A 22998-nucleotide genomic window follows, 5' to 3' on the forward strand; every position below is an offset into this window, starting at 1 on the left:
TACAAACCCTCACCCGGATTAGCATGACGGTCAGAAAGCTAAACAAATAACCTGGAAAATGATTTAAGTCATCGAGCTGCGATGTAAGACGCTGGTTCTGCTCTCCTGTTGAACCGCTGCTACGCTACAGGTAGTAATATTTCACAGACGGAGCTTCGCTTCTGCTCCACCTGGTAGTGACTCTCACACCGAACCTGCTTAAAGCTGCAGCATCTAACTTAAAAAAAATACATTTTACATACGTATTAAAACTTTTGCTGTCCTAACATGAGACAGATAATCTCTAAAAAAATAATCGATCTCCTCCCTGATCTGCATAATTACTCCGCTCAGTCAGAAACAGCCAAGCTAGCAATAATCAGCTAGCCGCCATGCTAACAGGAAGTTTTCATTCAGTAACTCTGGATTGTTTATTGTAATGGAACCCGTTTTTGCCTTTGAATGTTAAGTTTTATACTTGAATTTTTTTGGCAATGTTGAGAGGTTTTATTTTGGCTCTTTGTATTATTTAGCCTCTTCAGAGCCTTCATATGTTATCAGTCTGTTAAAGGTAGTATTACCAATAGCAGTACAATTTGCACAATGCCTGTTTTGTTTAGTTTTCTTCTTGAAAAAAGTTATTAAAAACAAGTTTTTGTCTAAATTAAGGTGAATTCATGGTTCCTTTTTCCACATAATGTAACCGGTAGTGTTTATGATAAAAAAAAAAAATAATTATGTGATCGGTATCGGTGATCGGCCCTCATGGGTGATCGGTATCGGGAGGAAAAAACCTGATCGGCACATCTCTAATATATATATATATATATATATATATATATATATATATATATATATATACACACTTCTCAAAAAAATAAAGGGAACACTCAAGTAACACATCCTAGATCTGAATGAATGAAATATTCTCATTGAATACTTTGTTCTGTACAAAGTTGAATGTTCTGACAACAAAATCACACAAAAATCATCAATGGAAATCAAATTTATTAACCAATGGAGGCCTGGATTTGGAGCCACACACTAAATTAAAGTGAAATGTTCCCTTTATTTTTTTTGAGCAGTATACATATATATATATATATATATATACATATAAAAAATAAAAAATTCCCTTCTCACCCTCCGCGGGTGGTCTCTTTCATCCTCTGAGCTCGGGTCCTCTACCAGAGGCCTGGGAGCTTGAGGGTTCTGCGCAGTATCTTGGCTGTGCCTAGAACTGCACATTTCTGGACTGAGATGTCTGATGTTGTTCCTGGGATCTGTTTGAGCCACTGCTCCAGTTTGGGGGTGACTGCCCCGAGGGCCCCTATGACCACAGGCACCACTGTGGTCTTCACCTTCCAGGCCTTCTCCCGTTCCTCTCTGAGGCCCTGGTATTTCTCCAGTTTCTCATGCTCCTTTTTCCTGATGTTGTGGTCACTTGGTATTGCTACATCCACCACAACGGCTTTCCTCTGTTCTTTATCCACCACCACAATGTCCGGTTGGTTCGCCATTACCATCTTGTCTGTTTGGATCTGGAAGTCCCACAGGATCTTAGCTCGGTCATTCTCCACCACCTTTGGGGGTGTTCCCCCATTTTGACCTCGGGGCTTCCAGTCCATATTCGGCATATATATATATATATATATATATATATATATATCTATATATACATATATATATATATATATATATATATATATATATATATATATATATATATATATATATATATATATATATATATAGATATATATATATATATAGCTTTGTGTGCTTTGAAGTTTCTGTGCTGATTAATTTTTTTGCGAAGCGATAAAAGCTGGGTAGCTCTTGCATTGTTACAAAATAAAGCTGTATTTCCCACTTTTCCATGTCTGGCATACAACCATTCATTTTAGCTTTTAAACTGGTTCTATTGATCTGTGTCCAGACAGAGGGATAATCAGTAGCCTAGCATCATGACCTGTTTGTTCTGAAGATCCTGCAGCTTCCACTTCCTCTTCCTAACATGGCGCCTCCTCACCCTGACTCTCATACTGATAGGAGGAACCACAGAGCTCTGTTAGGTTAAAAGCACATCTTTTGAAGTTGGGATATTTTTTCTCCAACAGGCTCCAGATGAATCACCTCAAACCAGATGTTGGACTGGATTTATTTCAATGTCATTTGTGAATGTTAGAGCCTCATTTTCAACAGTGGAGATATAAAGGTTGAAAAAGGTTATCATTTTGGAGAAAGTCTCATCAACATCAATATTTCCACTAATTAAGAGGCAAAAAAAAAAGAAAAAGTTTGATAAAGGAAAAGCCTTTCAGACTCTGAGCCCGACAGCACCAAACTATTTCTTTTTAGCAGTGATTCTTGAGAATAGGGACAAAACAGGTCCTATGGATAAAGCATGAAATTTGAATAAAATATACACAAAATATATTTATTTTCAAATATCTAACTAAACTAACCTGGGTCATGTGAGCACAACAATGTATATTTTTCTTTTTTTTGCTGAACATTTTTTTATTTTAAACATTGTAGTCGGTGGATGATGCCTGTAAAAGCCCTTGTCCAGGAGCAGAACTCAATACATTCTTATAGTTTAAAACAATTAAAGAAATACTAAAATTATATATTATGACAATTAAGTATAAGTAGTCATATAAATAATTATAAAAGTATCGATAAATTGAATTAAAAATAATTTTTAGATATTTTCCAACTCCGTTGAAATTTGTCCTTAGTTTTTGTCAACACCGTCAGAAATGAAAAGAATGTAAAAAAATCAGGCATTATTGGGGGGCACCAGAACTTCTGAGGACCCCATGACCACTTCCTTTCTCTTCCTTTGCTAGGAGGGCTAGTTAGCTCCGGTTAGCTTAAGTTATTCTTTAGTTTTTTCTTCTGTTTTATTCCTAAGCTGCTCGTCACAACCATGATGTGTCAACTCCATAACTGACAGTTTACAAAACTTTGATGAAATTTTGCGAAATAAAAGCTTAATTTTGGTTTAATGTAAAGATTTCATGGACCTGACGAGCTACAATATGGCCTCCTTCAGAATAACATCATATAAATTGAGGTAGTTTGGCATTTCGTCAACTCCGTCAGATGTCAACTCCGTCAGAGTTTTTCTGACTCTTTCAGTGAAATTGTTGTCAAATCTCACTTAATTGTGCAATTAATTCATTTTAATGTATTTTACATGAATTGCATTACTTCACATGTACCAAGTTTTTCATTTTACTCACTAGTTTGTCACCACCTTCAGTTCTGTGTCAACTCCATCAGATGGACTTTTTCTTGTTTTTTGTTTTAAATAATATTTATTTTATTTCTTGAGAAGCATTTGTCTGTAAATTGAGTAAAAATATCACTAATGGGGTATTTTAAAAATCATTTTAGATTTATTTTTGTCAGATGGTGATGACAAAGTTTTGGGTCAGGTCGATTAAAAATGTAATTTAAAAAAAAAAAAAAAATCGCAACTGGAAACCTGTACCTTAGCATCTTAATATTTTCTAAACATTATTTGTCATATTTGCATACATAAGGTTGAGAAATAATTTAAAAAAATATGGGAAAATTAAAACCCATTTTGTCCCTATTCTCAAGAATCACTGTTAGACAATTACTTTAATTTCACATAGTTATCGTGGTAGAAGCCATTTGTTTGTTAAATACTTAATGAAACATATTTACCGTGTTTGATGTTTGTTGTAAATGACGAGGTAATTAGTCCAAGTTTGTCGTTTATTGAATGTTCAGAAATAACCTGAACAGGTGATCAACTCTAAACCACTCGCACCTTTTTACTTTCCGTCTCTCTGTCATTTAAGCACACCCGTTGTCATGGCAACCTCCCGCGCTCCACAAGCCGACCAGAGATTACATTAAAAACATAACATTCAGTCCGTTACGACATTAGGTTTTCAGGTTTGATATTTATTTTGCGATCATTAATAAGCGCTCCCTGAACACAGAGGTGGTTGATTAGTTCATTTTAAACTCCTGCTCTGCTAGTTGTTTTGGTAATGGAACCGAAACTCACATATTGCTGAAACAATAATTACTGAGATTATTATTGTTGTTGGGTCATTAATTTGAACACGTTTTGTTGATTTGAGGACGTGCTGGTCTCAGCCTCCTAGCTGTGTTCAGTTTGTCACCTAATGCCAAGATCGACTCAAAACCTTCCGCGATCGACAATTTGCCCCCCTGCTCTAGCAAAGCATGAAAAGTTCAGAAACATATGAAATGGGAAAACAGTTATTTATTAACTGATTAAGTCGTGTTTTAGATCAGTGGTCCCCAACCTTTTTATTACCACGGACCGGTCGAGACTTCGAAATTTTGCCTTTACTTTTTGTTACGTCTTTTATCTCTTAAAATGTCTCCACAAACTATCAGTATTGCTTCTACATCGTCATCCGTGTTTGGTTATTCTAAATTCCCGTTTGCTATGTTGGGGGTTTTACTGGATTATCCTATGGAATCAGGATGTTCTTGACTGGAATCGGTTCGTGTGGTGTGTTGCTCCTGCCTTGTGGCTGGACACACGAACCGAACTGCTGTACTTTTATCAGCTCTGTGGTCACAGAAGTTTGGAGAATCGGCCAACAATTCTTAAATCTTGCCGTCTAAACCAGACTTAAGACTCACAAGCTCTACTCATCTTGAGTAGAGCTCGTCTTGACCACTGCCCAAACGGTCTGACTCTGGTTGCTATGGTAACGTTTACATATCCCTTCAAAATAAGATACAGATACGTCACAAAAACGAACATTTTACTTTCGTAAAAAATTTAACTCACGATAATAACTAATGGGAGCCCTGAGCTTGTTTCTCTGCAACGAGATGGTCCCAACTGGGAGTGATGAGAGACAATGACACCCAAAGTGTTGCTTATATCCACAGTGTGGATATAAGCAACATATAAGCAATCTATGAGGTGAAGCAGTTTGAAGCTTCATTGCCTCATTAGCAGCCGGTCGCCGCATGTTACGCAGAGCGGGCTTGTAATGTTGGTCTCACCTACCGGTCCGGGATAAATCCATCCTCCTGTCTCTTCTCTGGGCCTTTTCCCCTTTGCAAAAAAACTTTCCAAAGACACCTGATCTGTTTCTTACTCATTTTGCTGCTTGTGGGCTCAGTGTTGGCGCGCAAGTAACAGAGAGAATCCGGTTAAAGGATTTTCAAAATAAAAGATCCTCTAGACTCAAATAAAACGTAAATATTTAATTATTTCTTGCACGGCCCGGTACCGGTCCGTGGACTGGGGGTTGGGGACTACTGTTTTAGATTGTTCTGGAAAAACTAATCAGTCACGGCTAATTAGTGGGCGCACTTACGGCTGCACAGTGAACCCACTGATTTTTTACAGCAGACAGCCGCTCCCCTCTCTTGCAGGTACTATAGTATATAGTATACTATAGAAGAAAATAAATAAACATTTGTTTCATGATTAATTTTCTCAATTTTTGGAAGTTGGATTGTTCAGAATTAAAGTTGCTTTTAAATCTTGTATTATTTCTCATCAGTCTAATGGCTCATTTTATCAACTTTCCTTTGCAGTCTATGAAGTAGATATGTTTCTGGTAAACGTGTCCGACAGTTAGCTTGTTTACTAATTCATTGTACCATCTTAGTGTTGCATTTTTCCTCTGAATGTAATGGTAAACCTTTGCAGTTTTACATTAAAATGAGGGAAATGGATTAAGAAGCGGATTTAGATTTAGCGTCAGTACGTATACGTACCCCCGCTAAATCTTTTAGGGGTACGCAGTACCCTACCGTGCCCCCCTACTTTCACCCCTGGTTTTATCAGAGACAACACAATGAACTTAATCGTTTCCAGTATTTTGGTGTTACACTGCAACTCCCTTTTTTGTCAATTCTCAAGTATCTTGGAAAAGGTTTACATTTAGGCAGTGAGATGAGATTTTAAATAATTGTTTAGTTAATCTTTTCTCTAAAAGCCCGTAATTTTTCAGACTGATTAAGGGAATAGAACTCGCTAAACCCTGCTGCGGTTCACCCATTTTCTCTTCTGTAATGACCTCGTCAACACAGGATAACACTTCTGCTTCCGGGTTATTTACTCAATTCGAAATTTTATGAAGTAAAAAACAAATTATTTTATCATGTCCCGAGTTTATCTCAGGTTAGATGCCATCATTATCAGCACCTTGGTATGAAATATCTAAACATATGCTGTGAAGACGTATTTGATCGTGATTCTCCCCCTACTGTACCCATGGCAACAACATCACATCCTAACAACGTCACTTCGGTATACACCATTGTCCACAGAACATGCTGTTGAGGAGAGCCTCGTCCCTTTATTAAACGGAGTTCAAAGTGAGTTTTATCCTATTTGTTATTATTGTCTTTTTTTTTAACTCGACTTTGTGTTCAGAACGACTTGATTTGTTAAGCTAACGGAAGCGAAATGATAGCATAAGCTGCACCCATGCTAGCCTGGAATGCGACTTGGTTAGCACGACTGTGCTGTTCAAGATGCAAATGCTACTCAGTGAAACATCATTGTGTGTATTTGCTGGTGAAACCAGGTTGTTAACATTCGCTACTGCATTGTGGTTTGGTTCCAAGCGAGGCATTTTGACTATTTCCGTTGAATCGCTGCAGTTGGTCACTAAGAAACACAGCTAATGCTAATGAGAGTTAGCCAGCTAAAAGACGCGGCTACCATAAATGTGTCACTGAGGATATGCTAGTTAGCCAGTAAACACACAAGATTTTCAGCTGATAGACAGTTGGTGTGGTTTTCAGACAAAAAAGTTCGACCATCTAATGTAGGATCTAAATTAGCGGCAGGTTCATAGCGGTGCTCTCTATAAATGAATTGCGAAATTATTTTAATTCAGAGGCTGTTTATGGTGTACAAATGAGCTCTTGTTAAAATTCAGGTTGGTATTTAAATGCACATGTCAGTCAGGTCGGGTAGCTCTGTACGTTTGGCAGTAGAAGTGCCAACTTTAAACTGCATAAATGCAATATCAGAAATGCAAAACATGATAGGCTTAATGAAAATAATATTGCTGGTGGCTCACAAGTGCAAACTGGGGATCATTGTCCATAAAGGATATAAAATAAAAATATTGCGTTGTCATTGAAAAGTTCTTTAATTTGAAAATGTGAACGTATAGCTTCATTACACATTGGGTGACATATCCAACATTTCCATTTCTTTGTTGATTATGGATTGCAACTAATGAAAACCAAAATAGTCTCTCCAAAGTTTTGGATGGTAAATTAAAGGTTGAATGAATAAAAAATTACAGTTAATACATTTGAAAAGACTGAAAGATAATTATTTAATGTTCATGCAATAATTTAGACCTGACAAACAGTACAAGTTTAGAAGTTTAACTCACAGTGATGAGAAAATGTTTGTCAGAAACTTGACTTGACTTAGATTTGTCCTTCAAAGACTTGAGACTTGGCTTGGAAAAAATGACTTGTGAACACATGCTACCAGAATGATCAAGATCTTGTAAAAAAAAATATTGAAAAATGCAAAGAATAATACAAGTTAAAGTTACTGCTAACACTGAGAAGAAGAAGACGTTTTATTTCTATAGCACTTTTTGGCAATAAGGCAGTTCAAAGTGAGAAATGTTGTATTATGCTTTTATTTTTGTTCACATTTTTTAACAAACTGTAAAACTTTGAAAAACATTTCTGGTAGATAAATTATATTAGGTAACACAAGTTACAAAATAAACAAACAAAAACAAAGAAATTCTAAATGCCTACATAGTGATTGTGTTTGAACATCTGGCTAGAATCAACAGCACATATTAGCTCACATCTGCCTTCTTTTACTCTGGCCTTATTCTACATTGAATTTGATTCTACTAATAATTTTGTCATGATAATATCTATTCATTCAAACATGTATTCTTCTGTTTGTTTTTCTTTGTGACTGTTTATCAGTGGACCGAAGTCTGAAGAGACGTCAAGTGAAACCACTAGCTGCCTCTCTCTTGGATGCCTTGGACTATGACAGTTCAGATGATAGTGACTTTGAAGTGGAGGACGCATCAGGTAAAAATGATTGTGGCAATTTCTAAGAAACAAATCAACCCTAGAGTTTGGCTAACTCATGCCTTTTCCAGCTATATTGAGTGAAGGAGCTACTTTGGTTGCTGGCAGTGCACACCTACTTAGCTCCCACATGTTTTATTTCTTCAGGTCTGATATTATGTCTACTGCATATCTGTCAAGTCCAATGCTTGGTAATTGCATTTCTTCAATTTCAACCAGTTTGTAGATTCCATCTCTACATCTAGTTCCACCAATCAGATAATTCTGGACACAAACTAAATTACTTTTGTAGCATTTTAAGCAGTTTCTGAGTTTGCTTAATTTAATAAATTTAAGCTAGACAGCACCTAGTTATTCAGGACTATGACAGCTGGTTGAACTTATTGAGTGAAAAGTAGCCCAATGTTCTAGGGTTTCAGATTAATAAAATAAATAAGAGTTCCAATGTCTCCACACTCATATTTTTAAAGCAGAAATTTCATACTCCTTCTTTCCAGATGGAAACCATCTTTCCACAGAGGTTATTTGTTGTAAAGCTTTTTGAATCCTTGCTCATTGAAATTCTCAGTTGTAAGGAAGTGCAGGACAGCAGTAGAAAACAATGACTGTGTTTTCACAGGAAGAAACCGCAAGCAGAATCAGACTCAGGATAGGCAGGCCTCGAGTGACGGGATTGTGAGATCTGAAATCAGACGGACAAACGCCTGTGCTGTTGTATTACCAACATGTTTTTTGTTTTTGTTTTTTTTATTATCTTTATAATACTCGTTGCCTGTTTTGTGTTTGAAGATGTGTCTATATGAATGGTTGATTGCTTCTTGGTTGCTTGTGGGTTGATTTTTGGAGAAGGGTTACACTATATGAGATTATTTTTTCTTCAAACTGCTCCTTTACATTCAAAACTTTAGTTTTAGCTGTTGACACATGACATGTTCATTTTAAACTGTAATTGAAAGAATAAGGCATAAACAAATAAACAAAAAACCCCAAAAACAAATAAAGAATTAAGACAAGTCAGTAAATATGAAAACTTAACATTATCATTTATTATTGCATTAAAAGCATGGAGGCTCTTCCAGCAGTATGGGCCCATGGCAGGATAACAAAATGTTGCAAATGTCATAATTACAAAGTACACTATACTGAATACATTTGTAATTTTAAATAAAAAAAAAATCCCTCTTTCAGATTACAGTTTCCAACCTCATCTTGTAGGATACAGTCTAATCATTCTCCAGATCCACAGAACACATGTAGACCAAAGAAGCAACCTCTGACCTCTGTCATACAGCCTGCTATCACACAATACATTCCTGCATATATAAGTGTGTTTTTCAGTTGTCTTTTGTATTTACATAAAACCAGTTTTTTAGTCAATGATGATCGAAAGAGATTAAGTTGAATGTCTAAAACAAAGATTTGTGATTTACAATCTGACTTTTTGAAATATGTACATTTTAATTCCATTAAAATTAGACTATTCTCAGTATTTCTTTGAGTCATTATGAAATTAAGAAATACTAAGCATGAAGTCAAGTTGTGTTTCTGTTAGAATAACACATTATCTTCAGTCTATCATTACCTAAATATAATGCATGTTTTAAATTTAACTTGAATAATTCTTGTCTAAAACAAGAATTAATCGTCCAGCATGATTTTATAACACAGCTTAACGATATGAAGGACAAGCCTTCAAAAGAGCTAGTTTAAATGAACAGTTGCTGTACAATCTGTCATTAATTCCTAATTTGAGTTGTTTCTGTCCCATCTAAATGTCCAGATGCTCTGTTGTTGGCAGCAACAGTGTACTCAGTGGTTTGTAAAATGCTTTTGGACTAAACCATTTCAGGTAATCTCTGTTCTCTGTGGTGGCTGATGCACGCTATGGGAGGCAAAATACTAAATGATGAAAATGGTTTCCTTTTGGACACTTTTACTGTCACCAGTCAACCTTTTAAGACTGGACTTTTTACCGTACCTAATCATAAATCAAAGTCACTGAATTCATGGATTCTCTACATTCTGGAGCTACATTTATTCTAATTGACCATACAAATTAATTGTGTAACAGACAAATACATCCTGTACTAGAGGTGTGCCGATCGATCGGCCACCAATCATAATCGGCCGATTTCCGTGAAAAAGTGTATGATCGGTGATCGCCGATCACGGTCTCTTGATGCCGATCACACAAACTGATCACCTGCTTCTCATTTCGTAGCCTGCCTGTGCATCTGGTCTCCTCTTTCCTTCACACTGCGCAAACGCGCTGCAACAAATCCTAAGCCATGTCGTGTGGAACTATAACGCACTGAGTGAATGGGGAAGTTTGCGTGTTGCGGCGGAAAATTGAAACACGTGGGGTGAAACACGTCAAAATGCACCAACACGACGAAGCTGGTATGGCATAAAAACAATGCCATACTTGACGGAACTAGCTGTAGAGAGAAAGGGGGTAGGGTATGACTGTCCTCCTGGCTCTGATTGGTTGTTTCCGGCTGAGCGGTGTGTTCCTGCAGAAGCAGATGGACCTTACCACAGGGTCCGCGTTTCATTGGCTAATGCCCATTTGACGTCACTGCGCAGCTACCACGTGCTTGACCGTCTCATAAACAAAAGCTAAAGTAGTATACACATGCTAATGTAGATTGTGGACTAGCAGACCACAATCTACACAATCAAAGTTTTTGCGACAGAACTCAAATAAGAATGGTTCTCCACTGTCAGTGGGGAATCTGTACAGGCGATGTCAGGTATCCTGATCGTATTTGTGGAAATAAAATTCACAGATTTCCCCAAATCTGATACGGAATGCCTTGCTTGGATCAAAGCTTGTGCACGACCGCATTTGCAGCTCAACCGTCGTAAGATCAACAAATACAAAGGAGTGTGTGCTGGTGTAAGTATTATTACTTTGCTTTCTTTGTGTTTAGTGAATGGGGATAATTTGAGTGGCCCTGCGACAGACTGGCGACCTGTCCCGGGTGACCCCACCTCTCGCCCGGAACGCTAGCTAGAGATAGGCACCAGCACCTCCCGATCCCTTTTGAACTTTGAAGCTTGAAATATTGTAAGGTCTTAAGGAGGCCTATAATGTGTGAACAAAGACCCCCAAGTCTGAAAAAAGTCAATAATAAACACATTCATTATGAAAACCTTTTAGCTAAGTACAGCATAATGGCAGTACCGATACAACTTCTACACCTTGAAGCCTGTCTGTTACAGTCTTACGTTAGCTGAACAGATCAATATGCAATGTGTACCGTATCTGACATACATTAAAGATTTTATTTTACCTGAAAAGGCTTTTTACGAAACTGTAATCGTGTTAGCCACGCTAGCACCGAGTACCGAGTATCAGGCCTAGGCACACTCAAACATTTGCCAACAACAGAAATCACTGATTCCAAAAGTAACCCTCAAAACCATGAATGCCCGACTTACCCAGCCTTGCAAGAACAATAGGCATCAGTGATCTTGTCCACAGTATATTTATGCTGAGGGTGTGAGGATCTGCTGTTTTCCTTGACCGGTAGCATTTAGCTGCGACGCGCACAATGTTGGAGGCATCCCGTGGCTCAAACATCTTGATGTCCAAAAAAGATGACATGAACTTGTTTGTTCCCCTGTCCATTGTCGTGGCTGATATTTTTTGAAAATCCGGCAGAAATGCTACACTAATCGACTCACAAATACTTTGTAGAGAGTCAGTTGAAACGAAAGACGCCATGTTTACACATAGAAACTAAGCCCTGCGAGGCTTTGTTTGTGAGACTTGCAGCCACGTGGGACTGTCGAGGGGCGTTTCTGGGCGGGGCTTGGTAAAGTCCATTGAACTCTCACACCGAACCTCTGCTTAAAGCTGCAGCATCTAACTTAAAAAATAATAATAATAATAATAATAATAAATAATAATAATAATTTGTATATACATATTAAAACTTTTGCTAACATGAGACAGATAATCTCTGAAAAAATAATCGATCTCCTCCCTGTTCTGCATAATTTCTCCGCTCAGTCAGAAACAGCCAATCAGAGCTAGCAGTAATCAGCTAGCCGCCATGCTATCAGGAAGTTTTCATTCAGTAACTCGGGATTGTTTATTGTAATGGAACCTGTTTTTGCCTTTGAATGTTAAGTTTTATACTTGAATATTTTGGCAATGTTGAGAGGTTTTATTTTGACTTTTTGCATTATTTAACCTCTTCAGAGCCTTCATGTGTTTTCAGTCTGTTAAAGATAGTATTATCAATAGCAGTACAATTTGCACAATGTCTGTTTTGTTTTGTTTTGTTTTCTTCTTGGAAAAAGTTATTAAAAACAAGTTTTTGTCTAAATTAAGGTGCATTCACGGTTCCTTCTTCCACATAATGTAACTGGTAGTGCTCATGATTAAAAAAATAATAATTATGTGATCGGTATCGGTGATCGGCCGTGATTTGCCCTCATGGTGATCGGAATCGGCAGGAAAAACCTGATCGGCACATCTCTATCCTTTACACATGTACACATATGTAGACATGAGTTAATGTGTGAAACTAAAGTGCAGAAGTCAATCTCTGACAATGCAGCTTTGTACATTAACATCAAATCAAAGCAGTGAAGACTCTTTGCAGTCACAAAACATTAGTTATTTAGAAATATGAACATCTTTCAGCTACAGAAAAGATAGAGAAAGAAAGATGGAGTAACAGAAACAACAACTATGGGTCTTTGAAAAATGTTCCTGAAGTAAAAACCTACTTCTAGTGGTAAATTTTAATGTTGCATTCATGCATTTACAAAACGTGTCCACACAACAATGATAGTTCCATATTTAAATGGTTAATTTGTTTATCAGGAAAATCTTTGAGGTTTACATTTTATCAGATGTTATTAACAGACAGTGAGAAAGGTGTGACTGGCTTAAAAATACCTGCAAGTTTGGCTTCCAGACCAGCTTCCAAAGGCAAAGAAACTATTAACAGTGTTATAACCTATTCATCAAATTTATATTTTATTAGGGTCAGATGGCACAGGCAATGGCAGTGATGAAGAAGGGTCCAAAGGGAGTGCTGCAGGCTCAGAAAGTGACTCCGAAAATGCTGTTTCTGGAAATGACGGTATAGATGAGGAGGCCAAAAACCTGACTGTTGATGACAACTTAACAGAAGATGAGGAGAAACTTAAGCAACAGCTGTCTGAGGACAGCTCCACCAAAGACGTCTCGTCTGCCACTCCATCCAAAGGTCGAAGGAAAAGCAAGAAGATTTCAGAGCCAGAGAGCGCTGCAGCTGGAGAAACTGAATCTACCTCAACATCTGGTGGTGGCGTTGTCACTGTGGATGAGTCTCTGACTGAGCCCAAGAAATGGAATTTCCGCAGGAATCGTCCCCACCTGGACTTCACCACGATGGAAGAACTGAATGAGATAGATGACTATGACAGTGAAGACGATAATGACTGGAGGCCCACGGCAGAGAAGAGGAAAGGCAAAACGTCAACTCAGAAGGGTGGAACGGAGGAAGAGGAGGGAGCTAGTGTTAGTGAAGATGATGATGACGATGATGATAACGATGATGATGAGGATGATGATGAAGATGATGAGGGCAAGGACCATGGTGACGACATTAACAATAGTAGCAGTGACAGCGACAAAGAAATGAAGAAGCCCAAGAAGAAGGTGAAGAGTACCAATGCCTTTGATGATGAACTGACCAATGACAGTATGTCTCAAGGAAAGGGCAATGAGGTGAGTGCACTTTTGGTTGAAAATGTCAGATATATGATACGTTTCATGAAGCAAAGAGTTTATTTTTTTTACTTGTCTTGCCAAAAGATGTAGGAAAAAAAATTACGTTTTGGCAATAAATGACTTTTGCCATTATTTTAGGAAGGTGACGATATGGAGAAGTTGTTGCCTAAATGTACCAGAGTAGTATCTCGGTTCATTATCCTAGACTATGCTTTTTTTTTTTTTTTTTTTTTTTTTTTTTTTTTTTAATCAAGACGCCAGAAAGGCAAGGTTTTTAGTTTACTTTGGTTTTAGCTTTATTTTGGTTAGCGACATAGTTGATTTGCCTCACCCAGGTACTTTTTCAAAATTAGAAAATTACATTATTTAAACTGAATTCCAATATAATTTATTTCAGTGTTAAATTCAAAGATAAGTTCTGCAGACCAAAACAAACAACATACAGCTCTCCCCTGTGCCTTCCCCATTCATCTCTTCCAGACTAGCGGCAGCAGCAATTAGCAAACACCAGGTGGAACTGCTAGTCAGCTGAGCTCATAATACTTCTTAGTCCAGCACTTCTAAGAATGGTTGCAGATGGCTTTATGGAGCATTGTTGTGATGAGGTGCTGAAGGCAAAGTGTCAGAGCAGTAAAAACCATCAAATTACAGAGTCAAATTTATTTTAAGTTATATTTGATATATACAGCAATTTTTATAATAACTGTTACAATCAGGTAACTATGTTATTTGATTGTACTATAATATGGCACTATATTCCTGGAAAATAAATAATACTGTTCCTTTATAAACATGTCTCTCTGTTGTTCTCTGAGTTAAGTCCTGTCAGTCAAACAGATACTCTGCTTTGTGGCCAATTCTAGCCATCACCTAGAGGAATCTGGTCTTTATGGTTTTTTCTGTGTTTGTTCAACTTGTCAGGCCTGTTATGGATTTGTCCCAGCCTCAGTATTGGTACTATGTTTGTTATACCCCAGGATGCTTCACTTGACCGCTCGCAGACCTGGAACACCCAGCATATCCTTATATGCTGCGTCTGCTTGGGAGACAACAGCGAGGATGCAGATGAGATCATCCAGTGTGACAACTGTGGGGTCACTGTGCATGAAGGTAGGCCCCTCCCTGGCAACAAGACCGCCCGGCTCAAACTGGGCTGAACTGAGTGTGAGTGTTCGCGTTACCCCAGCTTGCTTGGCTTGCTGGCGCTCATCGCAAACTTTCTAAGGTGCCAACGCCAAAGTTGACACAAACTGGATGAAAACGTGCTTCTCCTATGTGTCACCGACGCTTACACCAAGTCACTTGAACAAATGCTCCTGCCAGCAGACCGAGAATGCACAGAAAGACACTTGCAGAAACCTGCAAAGTAGGCAAGGATGCATGCATTTTTAAACATGCTGAATTTCGTTTTGCAACTTGATGTCCTGCAGGTAGTAGCAGGAGATACTCTTCCATTCCAGGTAGGTTGCAAATGTGCAAATTGAATTAGCCTAAGTGCTTGTTGCCTGTGTCTGACATGCAAAAATCCAGTCATCGCTGAGTGATAAGTTTTGACCTGGTTTACCTGTCAGATCTCCTCCACCTCCTTAGGAATGTTGTGTCAAATATGTAGATGTATTCAAGACTTGTTTAAGTACTTCTTCAACTGCTGTTAAACATATTTTGTTTGTATTAATGGTCCTTACCAATCAGTTGTTCTAAAGACTGTGGAAAAGTAAGGATGCACTGTTGGCAGTTTTCTGCACTATTTAAAAAAAAACTTGACTGATTTTGGCCTATACCAGTTTAGTTTTGAACTAAATATAGCAAAAAAGTTGCAATGTTGGCAACTTTGCAACATCCAGTTGTGAGGTCAATCAACTGGAAGGCTGAGTCTAGCATGTTGTTGTTCAGCCAGGTTTCTGCTGGGCAAAAAAACAGCGCAGTTCTTCATCTCTGTAGAAACATTCAGATGTAACAAATCCACTTTGTTATCCAGAGAGCGGACATTGGCCAGAAAGAGTCTGAATCTGTGACTTCCTACCTTTAGCTGGGTCAATGCACCACCTGCTTCTCCTTTTACTGCTTTTGGTCACAATGTTTCCTCTTGACTGTTGCTCTTCGCACTCAGCTGCACCAGTCCATTGACCTCAGGAGCCACTGACTGCCAAATGGGGATTTCAGCCTCAGTGATATGTTAACAGCGGAACTTCGTCTAATGGTCATTAACTCCGCTGACTTGTACTTCAGCCTTGAATTTTTTGTTAAACCAGTGCCTAAATCAGCCATATATGAATTGATAAAGGGACTCCAGTGGGCTGCCATAGCAACAAAATATTAACTGATTCATTTGAGTTAATTGAAGGCACCTGTGGATGTATTTTAACGCCACACCCAGCTCTCTCTTCTGGTTTGATAAGATGGGAAACTCAACAGAAGTCAGCCCAGATATCAGCTATAAAACTGATGACCTGCCCCAGTCTGGTTCATCCATGGGAACAATTTCCAGATGCTTGAAGACCCCTGGGATTTGGGGTGATAGTTCAGGTATTATTTGAGATGCTAATCAGCTGCTCCCAGTAGTGAAAATAATATCTTGTTGCCATGGTTACATATAGAAACTGTCTGAAAGTAAAGACAAAAGTAAGAGCAGAACAGCTGCACAACATCTAAAACCAGAGAGAATGCTTGTCCAAATGTGCAATGCTGAAACAAAAAAAAAAGAACAAAAGTCTAGAAAAATCAGAACTGATCTAACACAGCTACTCCAACTTGCTGCTACCATGACCTCTTCTATTAACTAAACAGAATTACATTAAGACTTAGACTTGGAGCTATACCTTTTTGTTCTCATCTTAATGGGGAACAACAAACTTACAGAAACACCCTCCCAACACCACCATCACCACAAGACACACACATTCCCCAGATACATAAATAGTGGTGTGTAGATGCACAAATTTTTATTGGCAGATATGATATGAGGAGGCGGTTTTAAATTTATCTTGTTCGTTAGGCTGGTTGATATTTTCCTCCACAGAGACACATTTAATCTGCCTGAAAGGACACTGAAGGGAAACTAAGTGGTCTGCAGTGGAGATTTGGGAGAAAAGCACTGGCAGCAGTTGCAGACAGTTCTTATCTCCTCCATGGACACAAATGGGGCTCTCTGTGGGGGTGGTGTTACTTAACTCTGGCAGTCAGCTCGGTGAAGATGTGCCCTTTTATTGCACATTATGCATTTTGAGATTTAATTTAATGCTTGACTGATTTATGGCACCAATTATTGCTTTGACATTTTTAAACAACAATGTTCAGCTTTATTTATAAATATATAAATAAAGCTGAACAGTGAATGCAGATCATACTTCGTTTTTGTAAAGTTATATTCAACCAGTAGTAGACGGTGTAGACCGTGATGAAGGCTGTGTATAGTTGCACAATCTAAAATAAGAATAATTTACTAATTAACAGCCTGTTCCCTTTACAGTTTTTATGTTGACCCTTTAAAAAAATTATTTTCAGTTTTTTGCTTCTGATTACTCATTTTAAGTCTCAGTGGCATAATTTAAAAAGAAGGGGAAGAAAAAGATATTTTATTTCTTCATTGATAACTTGTTCGTCTTATCAAAGCATCATATATATATATATATATATATATATATATATATATATATATATATATATATATATATATATATATATATAATAAGCGTACATGGAACGATCTATATATAGAGGTCAGAATATAGTGAAAGGAATGGTAGATTGCTAATAATTTAAAGCTTAAAGAGTTTTTTTTTTTGTCTGAAGTATTTTTTCCTCTTTCTGTTAAATTAAAAGGTCTTGTGTTTTCCATTATTAGAGGTGTGCTGCCTAATCAATAAGGGATTACTGTTCCACCCCGAATGATTAGGAAACACAGCAGCTAAAATCCTCATTATTCCCATTTGAGTCAACACACACTGCACTGAAGCTTCTTATGCACAATAGAAAATAAAAATGTTAAGTATGAATTATTTAACTCTGAGAGGGAAAAAAAATGAACAATGTTTTTGTAAAGTGTTAGTTCAGTTCAAAAATACTTTACTTATCCCAAAGAGAAGTTAAATTTTGTAGTTTCTCATGATATCCAAATATCTTCAATGAGTTGTTATTACCTCTGATTGAGTACTGTTGCTGTACCTACAACACCTCACCGCACCATATGCTCGGAGTACAATCAGCACTCTCTTGTGTCATGAGGTGTCAGAACTCTCTGTTTTAACCTTGGATAATATGAGTTACAACAACATTTTATTTTCCTTTGGAATCAGTAAAGTAAATTTAAATTGAATTGATTTAACTGTTCTAGTGGTTCAGTTGAAGTAACTTCAACAGACATGATTGAATTTAACTTTAAATAATAAGTTAATAACATTTTGCATGACCATCCAGTTCTATCAGTCATGCACAGCTTAAGAACCGTAGCATTAAAGAAACGGTTTTTGTGAAAGGAAGGAAAAAAAATCTGATGTTTTTGGCTGAAGATCTAAATAAATTAGGGTATATAGATAAAGTAGGAGCCTGATTTATTTTAAGTCCATATCTCAGTATCCTACTTTCAAAATAGATGGCAACTAGATGTTGAAAGTTTTTTTCCTGACATTGATCAAATCCCTGAACATTTCTCTTTTTGTCTCCAAAGTTTCATATTTTAATGTTATTTTTTATGAAAATAATCCCTTCATGCCCCAGAGTGACTCAGATATAATGCTACACCTTGGCCTCAGTATGGATGGAACTATGAATATGCAAATTGGTCCCAGTCTCCTTATCTCCAGCCTCTCCCTCTGCTGCCTGCCTGCAGCAGCTGCTCCTCCTCATCCTCTCCTTCCTCCTGTCACTGTTAAACTACTCCCAGTTACACAATATTAAATTAGAATATTTGACTAATTCAACTGAGTAATCCTGCACACAGAAAAGACAAAAAAACCCAAAAACAAAACTAAACTTCTCCATCCAAGGAATCATAATTGAACTTATGTAAATGTCTTTGTTTTTATAAAGCCTTTGTAATTGTAATTACATTGTAATTTTTCCCCTTATTAGCGGTAACATGTATTGCAATAAAGTAAGTCATATTCCTTGAAGTAAAGCTTGAAGCATTCAGTGACATTACCTGAAGTTAAGCTTGCAATTAATCGCTGCAGGTTACCATCCAAAAGTTTCTGTAGCTGCAGTAAAATACCCTCTTTAGGAGCTTCACTATATTTCATTCATAGTTTAAGATCCTAGGCTAGAAATTCCTACAAACATTCATTCACTTGAAAACTTAGCAGATAGAGTCCATTCAGTCCATTTAAAATCTTTAATATACCTATGGTGGCATTATTGTTTTATTTTGGCACACCATCAACCGCTGCGGTATTAAGTTTCTTAAAATAGATTTTACTATCCATCATTCTGAAGTACTACGACACTACATATACTTTGATAACTTCCAGAGCCAAGCTCACTGGGTATTCACGTCCACCATGATGGTGGACAGCTGTAGTTTGGATGGAGCCTACTAGTAAATGGAGCTAAATAACAATGATAGGCACATATTAGGCCTCTATCATGGTCTAAACCAATCAGAGATGGTGAATGGCGGAACCCCTCCTCTGATTGGCCATGGTCAGGGTGAATGTAATGCTGTTGAGCAGAGAAAATTAAAAATGCAATTGAATTTTTTTGTTAAGTTAAGCCGATTATTACCAATGGTCTGACATGGAGCCATCAACTTCCAAGGTTATGTGCAGTTGTGCTCAAACACAGCACTTCCAGTCTGGGCCCTCCATATTGCACTGCTGATAATTATGCTGTGCCTCCAACCTGAGCATTCAGTGAGACTGATGACAGTGCATACATCTATGTGGAAAAATAATAATTTGTTGTTTGTGCATTTAAATCTCACAAACACTCACTCAATAGAGTTCTAGCTCATGCCAAGTTGACAAATTCTTGTTCTACCTGCTCTGTGGAACAAGTGCAGATGTGGATCATAAAGACATGTGGAGTGTGTGTCTTTATGATCCACACACTCCATCCTGACTCTCTCCTTCTTATCATGCTCGCCCTGATGTGTGCGGTCGCAACTTAAGAAACTCTAGGTAAATAAACCTCACACAATCACATACCGTTAAAACATTTAAGAAATTAACAAAGTAGCCAATAAATTGATGTTGGTTTTGAGTATTAATGTGTTGTGGGATTTTTATGGTCAATTATGTGGGGAAATATATATTTATATATATATATATATATATATAATATATTGTTTTGCTGAGTGTTTTGGCTTATGCGACATCTATAGTTGATCAAGTGCAATCCTACTGAATGTAGTACAGAATCCTGGCTTATTTTAGAAATCATAAAATGTCTTTTTGAGGATAAGACAAGTGGAAAGACAGAATTATTTTAAGTCAGAGATGAAGGATGATCTGTCAGCATCTGCAGCTCCGACAAGACAGTCTGCTGCTCGACTCCACTGCTTTTCTTTGTTCTTGTAGTCTCACAGTGTATGGACACCATCACACACTCTCAGAAGAAAACAGAAACTGACATGAAAGTGGGGGAAAAGACCAGTGTGAGAGATCAAAAGCTGGGATGAGCTGGGCCCCGTCTTTACTGAGCTGATCAAGAAGTTCTGTTCTTGCTGCAACACCTTTTGATTTTCTTCTTCCAGTTAGTCATACAAGCAGCCAGAATTACCTTAAAGTGTTTTACCCTCAGCTTTGTCGGTTACAGCTCTTTACATCAACTATGTTCACCAATCTCATGTACTTATTTATTAATAATGAAAAATGGCTGTTTTAAAGCTGCAAATATAATATATCTATCATTTCTTTTATAATGTAGCATTTTTATGTTGATTTCTGTAAAGATACATACACCCTCTAAGTTTTGTTGTAGTTTTCTGCAGAGTATGATCTTTTTTGCTGCTCTGGTCTTGTAGAGCATGGCTGGGGGTAGAAAAGGCTGATATTGGCTAGTTCATTCAAAGCTAAGCAGGAGAATTTTGAGATGAATTTAGATTGGACAAATGGTACATCACTTTATCAAGTCAGAGGACTCCAAAGACCTTCTCACCCCAGTTAGTCATTCACTTACTGATACACAGATTCAGATGCTGACAGCCTGAATAATTATTACCTGACTAAAAACTTAAAAAAAAAAGAAAAAAAAGAAAATGTTTTTCAATGTCTTGACGTACAGCTGGGTCAGACAACTGGTTGCTTTCTTTGGGTCTACCTGGGATTCAGCTCCTGGCTGAATCCCAGGTAGACCCTGGGATTCAGGGTCTACCTGGGATTCATAGCTGTTCTATTGCTCTGAGGCTGGGAGGCAGTTGTTTCTCTGATCCAGTCTTGGTGTCTCAGTAGTTTCTCTCTCTGGATTCAGAACCAAAGTTTGCCCTTATTGTTTCAAGTTTCTGCCATAGATTTATGACTATAAGAACAAAGCTTGTTGGAACTTTGTCTGCTCAATAAAAACACAGCACTTATTTTTTGCTTGTTTGAACAAGAGGTTCATGATTGCCTTTTAATTCAGATGGGCTTCGTGCTTGGTGGTCCCGGTTCTGTGTTTCTCAGTCAGTCCACCATTTGATCTCTTTTCTGTCTCTGCCTCCTTCTCTTTGCCCTGACTCGGCTCTAAACATCTCACAGAAGTTGCCCCCTTGTGATGTCATGCAGGTTTGAGGAGTATGTTCAGGGCACTTTTCCATAACAAGCCTGGAAATGTATTGTTGTTCTTTGACAGCTTTATCTTTACATTTCAGAGTATTGTTTCATAATGAATGATAAGCAGTGAATGAATACATGTCAAGCTCTTAAAGGCTGTTGAAATATTCTAAGCAATAATGTTGTTTGTGTTTACAGTCCAGAGCAGGTATGCAAACCAGTGCAAATCTTAATGCAAATCTTAATGGTGACATTAAGAGCCAAACTAAGCTCAACGTCACTGTAAAGAGCCACACAGCAATTTCAAGATTAACTTTATTTCTCATTGCTTGCTGAAACGGTTTTTTGTTTGTCCCAAAGGCTTTGGGTCACCTGACAGTCTTTATTTTTTACAAATGTCTTCAGGTTTGACTTGTTTGTTTGAGCTCCATCTGACAAACTGACAGATGTGGAAGTGTCTTACGCAGAATATTTTTGAAACATGTAGGACAATTTATTTGTTCATATTTGAATCTATTTAATTGAGGGTATTGTGGTAACCTCTAACATTTTCATATTATACTGTACTTTAAAGAACAAATAAAAAATATGTGAATATCAGAAGAGTAATCTGTTTTAACTGAACTGCTCTTTGCTTTTCAGGACCAGCTCCACTGAAAGTCCTTGCTTTCATTAGGTCATTTAGTCAAACCTCTTGGTAGATTCATACATAATTTGTGAGTCTTTGTTGAACACAAGGAGACAGCTTTCTGTTAAGTTCCTATCCAGGTGAAAATGGTTCTCACTTCACTCAGCTCTATCTTATTTCCTGCTAAGCTTGTCACTTCTGACAAGGTTAATCTTTCTTTTAAAGATTATGAAGTTATCCAGCAGTCATCACTTTTTGTCAGCTTAGCTCATATTAGCCAGCAAACTCTGGCTTTACAGTGTGAGCTTAGTTTCCAAGTTCAAAAGGAACACAGCAGATCCGTGCCACCATAAATCTGTTAAACCAGCACTGGTGATTATTTGTAACCCTGACTTGCATTTGTCTGAGCTCAGTCAGTAAAGAAGAGTTTAACTGCTGCCAGGAGCAAACCAACAGCAGCTTCATTTACACCACATAAAGATTTTGCAAAGCATTAATGGCACTGTCATTCCTAATACACTGTTGGATAGCATAGACATGTTGACTGCATTTATTGTATAAGTGAATTCATCTCACTAAGAAATCAAAGATCTGCAGGAAACAGAAAATATTGCCAAAGCCTCTTACAAGCAGAGGTCAGAATTAACTATTCACCATGACACACATCAAACCGTCTTTCAATCAGAAGACACACAGTCACCAAACAAAGTGAAGAGCTGAATAAACAACTCCGTCTGCACCATTGTTTGCTTTTGATGGGCTGCGCAACTCCCCTGTGTGGCATCCAGTGACAGGCCTGCAGAACAGCGAGCTTTTGATTTGTGAGTCTCTCCCGTTGCTCAAAAAGCCCGAAGGCTGCTTGACTGAATTAGGAGCTGGAGTGTTATCTCCCCAGCAGAGGC

At 37.7% G+C, this 22998-nt stretch overlaps 1 protein-coding gene across 1 annotated transcript in view; it reads left to right on the forward strand.

Annotated features, from left to right (window-relative positions):
• The first annotated feature begins 6227 nt into the window (after positions 1-6227).
• The window catches only part of phf14 (PHD finger protein 14), a 94120-nt gene continuing 77349 nt past the window's right edge, over positions 6228-22998 (forward strand). Inside the window, exons 1-4 of the mRNA XM_014992657.2 lie at positions 6228-6339; positions 7939-8049; positions 13053-13780; positions 14761-14893. Coding sequence (XP_014848143.2) covers position 6339; positions 7939-8049; positions 13053-13780; positions 14761-14893 — 973 coding nt within the window. The 5' untranslated portion in view covers positions 6228-6338. The remainder of the gene's footprint in view (positions 6340-7938; positions 8050-13052; positions 13781-14760; positions 14894-22998) is intronic.

Source organism: Poecilia mexicana, unplaced genomic scaffold, assembly GCF_051168715.1.
Source record: "Poecilia mexicana isolate PSO_F unplaced genomic scaffold, ASM5116871v1 scaffold_11, whole genome shotgun sequence".
NCBI lineage: Eukaryota > Metazoa > Chordata > Actinopteri > Cyprinodontiformes > Poeciliidae > Poecilia > Poecilia mexicana.